Genomic DNA, 7188 nt, shown 5'->3' with positions numbered 1-7188 from the left:
AGAGAAACGCAGCTCAAACATACCTGAGTGTGGAACTACTTTGAAGCCTGTGTTCTCTCTTCAGTTGGCGGCTCCTGCAGCTCACCCACACATCAGCCTTGTGCTAAACAGAGCTGGTGTTAACAGCGGTGATTGCAACACTGTAACACTGATTGCAAAATCACTGCTCTTCCCTTGTTTACCAGAGCCTCTCCAGTAGGAAGGGATAGTGTAAATATGGTGTGGTGGATCAACCAGCAGGCAAGTGCAGCTGAACCCTCAGTGGGAGCTCCTGTTGTGCCACTGCAGTGACATCAAACAGCTGGAGAGGGAAGTCCCTGGAGGGCTTTGGTCTGCCTGGGCTGTCCACTGGGGGCTTCAGCACTAGAAAAAAACTTTGTAGGTGTTACCACTGCACAGCCTTGCATTTGAGTGCCAGAGAGGTTTTCTGACACAAGAGTAGATGTTTGACTCGGCTGTAAATTGAGCTTGCTACATGTTCATATCGTGTGTTTGAAATGGGAATGCTGCTGCACAGTGAGGAAATGGTGACTACTTAAGTCCAGAGGTGGAGATGCTGCTTCAAAGTTTCCCTGGACCTGGAAATTTCATCCTTCAGTACATTCCCTAAAAGTGAGGGAGAAATTTGCAGGCTGACATATGGGGACAGATGCATCCCAGATTGTTTGGGTAAAGAAAACAACTTAGAAAGGTCCCTTAAATATTTATTGCTTCATTGGTAGAGGTGTCTTCCCTGTATCCACCAGCTGGGGGGTCAGGGGGAGGTGGGCATCAAGGGCAGAACTGAGGCTTGATTATTTTTTTATATTTTTCTGCCTCAGGCCATGAGGGTTTTTCAAAGGTCATTTGGGGAGAAATAAATTGGCAACAAGATACAAGCACTGAGTAGCCCCTAACCCTCAGTATTATTTAAAGTTTGTGAGGGTGACAAGGCCTTGTGACAGGAATGTATCTTTTTGTCTTCATTAAACTGGTGCTTTGCCAGTGTTTTGTGGGGGTTGTAACAGCAGTAACTGAGCAAAAAGCTGCTGCAAAAAAAAGCAAAAATGTGCTGCAAAAAGCCATTGTTTGGATATGGATGACTTCTTAAGCAACAGATGATTCTTTCACATTTGTGCGAAATGTGAAAATGAAACCAAGGGAAGAATTAGGTTTTGTAAAGGATTTGATACTTTTCCTTGGCCCTTGTTTCTCGGTGGAGGCAGTGCTGTCCAGCTGTCTCTGCACAGCTGTGCACAGCTGTCCTGCACAGCAGGAGCGATGGCATTGCTGAGGGGACACTGAGGCAGCCCTCAACAGCTGGGAGCTGCTTCTCTTCTCTGAGCTTCTGCTGTGGGTGCTCTCAGTTATCTCCAGTAAGCTCTGGGACTGAGACATGAGGTTTTCATTTCTGCTCTGTGACATGGTCTCCTCCAGCTGCACTCCTGGTCCTGTGCACTTGCTGTTGTTGCACTAACCCTGCCCCTTGTGGGGATTTCTAGGTGGGTATTCATGTGAAACTCTAGGTGTTCTGCCAGAATGGGATTAATTCTGGATTGAATACAACCCAACCAACCTTTCCTCTGTGGTGCCCTTGAGGCTACAACTTAATTGTACTAGAAGTACTATGGTTTGGGGTCATCTCTAGTTAAATTACCTTGAGGCAACTCGGTCCTGCTCTTTGCCTTTAACTTTGGAGCTTTTCTAGGTTTGAACAGCAGAGAATCAGCTTCTTGGAAATGCTGGAGTGTAGCTATGCCTTTGTTTCAATAGAGATAAGCCTGAACTATGGCTTAGGTCTGCTTTCCTATCCCCTAAAGGAATTTGCAGCAGAATTGGCATGTGTCAGCAAGGGAATAAAATGCCTTGGCAGTGTGAGGTGTTTGCAGTGAGATCATTTGCTGGCTGTCCTGTTGCCAAGTGCTGTGTCTTGCAGTGCTGGGTCCAGACTTTGTAAGGAGGTTTGTGCAGGTCTTAACTACATTTGAAAATGCTTCTGTCTTAAAAATCCTGGTTTCTTCCATGTGTTGTGTCAATTTTCAGAGGTTTTATTTTTACCATTTTATAACAGTTTCTGAAGATTTCCCCAGCACTGCTGAGCTCTGCTCAGTGGTAACTGTTATTATACTATTAACTATTCTTTATATATATATAACTGTTATTGAGTGCTAACATTTTCCAGCAGTTCTGGAGCACCATGCTGTTTAATGCACCTGCATGCTAGCTGCAGCTGGGTTAGTTTGTTTGGAGTAGAAGAGAGAAGAGATTCCTAGCTGCCTTGTGCATTTATTGAGAGTTGCTTTGAGGAGTTTTTTCCCAAAGCTGAGCCATAATCCTAAAATGGAGACTGCAGATAGTAAAGGCATTCTATCAGTTTATCAGTGGAGAGGGGGTGGCCAGCAGCAGAGCAGTGAGGAGCATCCTTGCAGGAATGTGCCAGAGGACGGTGAAACAATTACTCAAAAGCCACTGAACTCCCGGGGCACTGAAACAGCTTCTCCTGGATCTGAAGTGGTCAACCCACAATGCTGTTCAAGTCTGTAGGTTTTGTCCTGACTGTTTTAATTCCTCCTTTGCAGCTGCTCTGTGAGGTGACTGCTGTGCATGTATCAGTTCTGTTGGTTGCTTTTCTTAATGCAGCAGTTTTGGTCTTCCCAGTTCACCCCATGCTGCTCCCTTACTACAGCGGGAAGAAATCAGAGTTTCTGAAATGGTTTTGTTGGACAGTGCAGTTCATATTTTCCAGTTTGTAGTCTGGAATTGTTCCCTTGGGACAATTGACTGTAAAGGCCTTTTAACTGCAGAAGATAAAAAGGGAGAAAAAAGCTTGCAGCTCTGTGTAGCAAAGTCCCCGTGTAAACATCAACCAGACAAGAAAAGAAAGACTTCTGCCCTCTAGATGGAGTTTGCTGTTCAGCTCAGGTGTTATCAGAAAGCTCTGGGGTGGCATGAAAGGAAGAAAGGCAGAGAAAAGTTTCTGTCACTTCCTGATAGTCTGACAAAGTCCATTCTGGACTCCATGTCTGTGTGGGGAGTGCTGGGGTAGAAAATGCAATCACAGGGCTTCCCTACTTTTCTTCTATCTCTGTGATATTTTACAGAAAATAATTCAATTGAGTTTGAGGCCTTGTAGAAAGGGAAACAAGACAGGTAAGCTGCTACTTAAATCTTTTGTTTTGGTCATCTAGTGAGACCTAGTAGTTTGGGGTTTTTTTACAAATTTCAGTGAACACTGAGGACTGAATTCTTGTTTTCCAGTAACTTCAGCCCTGTGGCATTTGGTGTGTCCCATCTTGCCACATTGTTACCCTTGGAGAAAACAGTCATTGATAACTTTAAAAACTTAGTTTGTTGGTTTGATTTTTTTTCCCTTTCAGCAAAGTTTCTTTTTTGCTTTGTCATTAAGCAACATGGGGACAATCTGTTGTGGTCTAGATTTTGCTGCAGAGTCTCTAGGAAGAGTCAGGGAAAGCAATGTGTGGTTTAGGAATTTTGCCCTGGAAAAAGGAACTCCTCAGTGACACAGAACAGGCCAATATTAGGAAGATCCAGCAGGATGATGGTGCTCCCTTAGGGAGATGGTTTCCAGAGGCACAGGTAAGAACAGCTCCAGTCCACCCAGGCTGCAAACTCCCTGACTCCAGTGCCATTCCTGGCTTTTAGGCATCCTCTTTTCTCTGTTCTGTGCAAGGCTGTTCTGCTGGGGGCATGTGGCCACACATTTCCCTGCAGCAGGCTGCAGATCACACACACAGAGTGTTTGGGAGCTTCACCAGGTGTGTGTTTTGTGTCCAGATAGGCTCTGGAAAGGTTTGACAGCTGGGCCTGTTCCCACTTCCTTCCTGGCTGAAATGATTGGGTGCTGACTCAAATACTTGCACATTTTCCAGGTGCAGGGCTCCAGCTGCCATCTGCCCTCAAGCAGCAATGAGATGGTTCTATAAAAAGCTTCAAGTGGTGAACACACGTGGAAGGAGACATTTGGCAATACAGCAGTAGGCAGCCTATCCCAAATGGAGCTCCAGTAAAGAGACACCAAAGCAGCACTGCCTTGCCATTCCCCAGCAGCTGGGATTGTGTTTGCCATGTTTAGGATCACCTGAAAACACCTTCACTGTGTTTTCCTGTAAAGCTGTTCCTGTCTGCCCCAGCAAGAAGGACTTAACACATGGCAACATCAATGGGCTTCTGCTGCCAGGCCTTGTGGCAGGGCTGGCTTTTGCAGGGAGCCCTTGAGAGAGCTTATTTCTTTTATCTAGTGGCATGAGGTGTTCAAGAGGAAAATAACTGTTGCAGAAATTGTTCTTATGCCTTGCCACAGTCCAAAGCTGGAAATGCCATAGTTAGAGCAGTTCTCTGTAGCTGCCTGGATTAGAAAGGTAACCCATAAACCACGGTGGATGTTTCTGAAAATCCTGATAGTTGTTTTCAGAGTGCAGTTTGATGTGACTCTTGTTTTCCCTTCAGTGTAGGAGGAAAAAAATGTAACAAATATGTTATTTCTTATCTATTATTATGAGTTGTGGTACAAGTAGGAAGAGTCAATTATATGCAACTATAACACTGAACTGGGCTGATATGAACTTGTGTCCTGTAGACTCAAATGTCAGTAAAAGGGGGATATGCTTTACTTGTCTCCATGTGGTAAAATCCAGGACTTGTTTATTCTCTGGAGGCAGTTTAAAAACCCAGAATTTCCCCCAAGTGCAGAAGTTTCATTATTGAATGATACTTTATTACTTGGAGCATTCAATGCAGAAAACTGCTTTTCTGGCTCACTTGGGATCCAGGAGTTCTGTTGTTTGCCTTGCTTTGGCACATACTGTATTCTCAACCATGCTTATTTTAAACTTGAGGCTGACAGCAAAGGTGTCCTACTGACTTGGTTAAAGCATTGACTGAACTTTGTGTCCTGTTTCCTACAGTGGCCAGTGACAGATGATTAGGAAACAGCTTGAGGAATGAAAGTTCCATAGTGTGATTTTTCCTTTGGGACACTTTGTCCACTTTTGGCAAAATAACTGTGCATCTAAGGTTGCTGTGTTTAATAGGTCCCGATTGATCTGTCTCCATTAATTTGGTGAGCCCCTTTCTGAATGAATTTATAATTCTGATTTTTGAATTGACACAGCAGTTGAATTTCCAGCACAGCGATGCACTGCGAGCAGGCACTTCCATTTGGTGTCATTGTAGCTTTCCACAAAACAATTCAGATTGAGCCTCCCCTTTCAATTCAGTCTGGTGGCAGACATGTCAGAACTACCACTTAACAAAAGAGGGTGGAGATACCTTTTTTTTTCCCAAACTGTGGTCTCTGCCAGTCCTGTTTGCAGTTTAGTTTGCATATTTTTTTGTGGGTTTCCGTTGTTGAGTACTGGAAGCCTGGTTGACAACTTAATATCTTCCACCTAGTGCCATGCAAACCAAAATGCAAATAAAAGTCTTGCAATTGACTCATAAATGCCATAAAAAGAATGGAATTACAGAAGCAGAAAATCTGATTGCAAATTAAAAAAACCCTACAAAATTAGCACAACTTTTCCAAAGTAGTACTGTGTGGCCCTCTCCAAGTCTGCCTCACCTGAACAAGAGGACTGATCAGGATTGTTTCAAATGCAAGCACCCTGATAACAGTTAAATCACTCAGTCCAGATGTCACTTGGCAGAGCTGTCTGTAGGTACTGTGTGATTTTCACTTTGCTGGCGCTGTAAATCCCCTTTCAATTAAAAGTAACCAAGTGCAAATGGTGCACATTCACAAAGGAACCTTCTCGGGCCTCGCGTGTTGCTGTTTTCAAACAGCCCACGATGACTTCAGGACCCTCGTGACCTAATAAATGAAACAGCCATAACAAAGGCAGCCTAATCTCCTCGCTCAGGCATTTTGCCACGGACAGTCACTGTTCGCTGGCTCAACACTGTCAAACAGGAGAGGCACAGAGAGGGAGGTGACTCATGATGGAAACTCACCCTTGTCGGGGCGAGGGAGCTTCCTGCATTCCCCTCCCTGGGCTCTGCAGATCGGGACCCCAGCGTTGGGCAGAGCTGTATTTCCATGGGAGCATGGCCCTGGGGAGCACACGCCCGTCTCTTCCTGCTCCCTTCTTCCACAGTTCAGGCTCCCTCCTTCACTGAAAAAAAAGAAAAAAGAAAAAAAGAAGCTTCACAGTCTTTTGAGGTAGCTACAGTAGCTCTTTCAAAGCTGACCTTCAAGGGAATAAATGCTGTCTGCCAGATCCTACTTTGAGCTGTTTGAAGAATGGCTGAAGTGAGAGATGTTTTGAGAAGATCTCGATTTTTTTTTTCTCTGTTTTCTATTCTGCTTGTTCTTTATGTCCCAATTTTAAGATCCTGTCTATCCTGGTGACAGAATGGCTGACCTGGAAATGTAGAATTATGAATTAACAAGAGCAATACTTGGGTCTCCTTGAGAGGAAGGTTTTTGTGGGGTTTTTTTCCTTCCTTTGGTTATTCTAGAATACTTAATTCATGATGAAGCCTGCAAAAAGGAAGGAACTACTGTTACTGATAAATAGTAATATGTATAAACCCCTCACTCTCCTAGGTATTAACTTTACTTTTTAGGGATTTTGACCTGTTACTGCAGCCTGAATTTCAGTTTCTAAATTTCTGCATTTCAGAGTTTCCATGCTGAGTCTGTGTCTGCAGAGGAGTAAAAGCCCGACCTTGATGTAGTTGCCACAACTGTTCTGTGTAGAGCTGTTGATTTTTCTCTGCCAAAGAAATGTCTTATCAGATTTGATACATCATGTTGCCTCCTGAAAAACTTAACTCCTTTCTAGACAAATTTAGTTGAAGATAAAAATACTCTTAAAACTAATTGGGTGTTATTTGTACACAAGTTTTAGAAGTAAAGGAAGTTTAATAAACTTCCATAAAATTAACTTTCATGTATCTCTACTGTAATTTGCTAATAAGGAAAATCTTATTTATTAAGCTTACAAAAATATCAGCCAGTCCACATAATAACTTCTTGAAGATATATTTTCTACAGTCCAAGAGTAAGGGGATACAAATCTTTCAAGAACTGATTGAAGATAAGCTCAAATAATAGAGAATTCCAGCAATAACTTACTTTCCTTTGAAAAAAATATGGAGGGGGAGGAGATTGTAAGATTTATAGCTACAAGAAGTTTGCATTTTTTTTCAGTCCTCAGATGTAATTGAGGTAACTGGTTTTGTCATGGA

General features: G+C 43.3%; 1 protein-coding gene across 20 annotated transcripts in view; it reads right to left on the bottom strand.

Moving 5' to 3' along the window:
* Positions 1–7188, bottom strand: part of LOC143693944 (uncharacterized) — a 39992-nt gene that overhangs the window by 16814 nt on the left and 15990 nt on the right. For 14 of the 20 annotated variants that reach the window (XR_013182027.1, XR_013182026.1, XR_013182024.1 and 11 more), the window contains one exon: positions 5950–6110. Coding sequence is in view for 2 of the 20 variants with exons in the window: in XM_077177104.1 (XP_077033219.1) it covers positions 6094–6110 (17 nt within the window). In the remaining 18 variants the exon portion in view is untranslated. The other 6 variants (XR_013182029.1, XR_013182033.1, XR_013182028.1 and 3 more) reach the window with 6 other exon arrangements.

The sequence above is a fragment of the Agelaius phoeniceus genome, chromosome 4, assembly GCF_051311805.1.
Source record: "Agelaius phoeniceus isolate bAgePho1 chromosome 4, bAgePho1.hap1, whole genome shotgun sequence".
NCBI classification, from domain to species: Eukaryota; Metazoa; Chordata; class Aves; order Passeriformes; family Icteridae; genus Agelaius; species Agelaius phoeniceus.
Note: the sequence above shows the minus strand (reverse complement) of the source record. Positions and strands in the feature narration are given on the sequence as shown.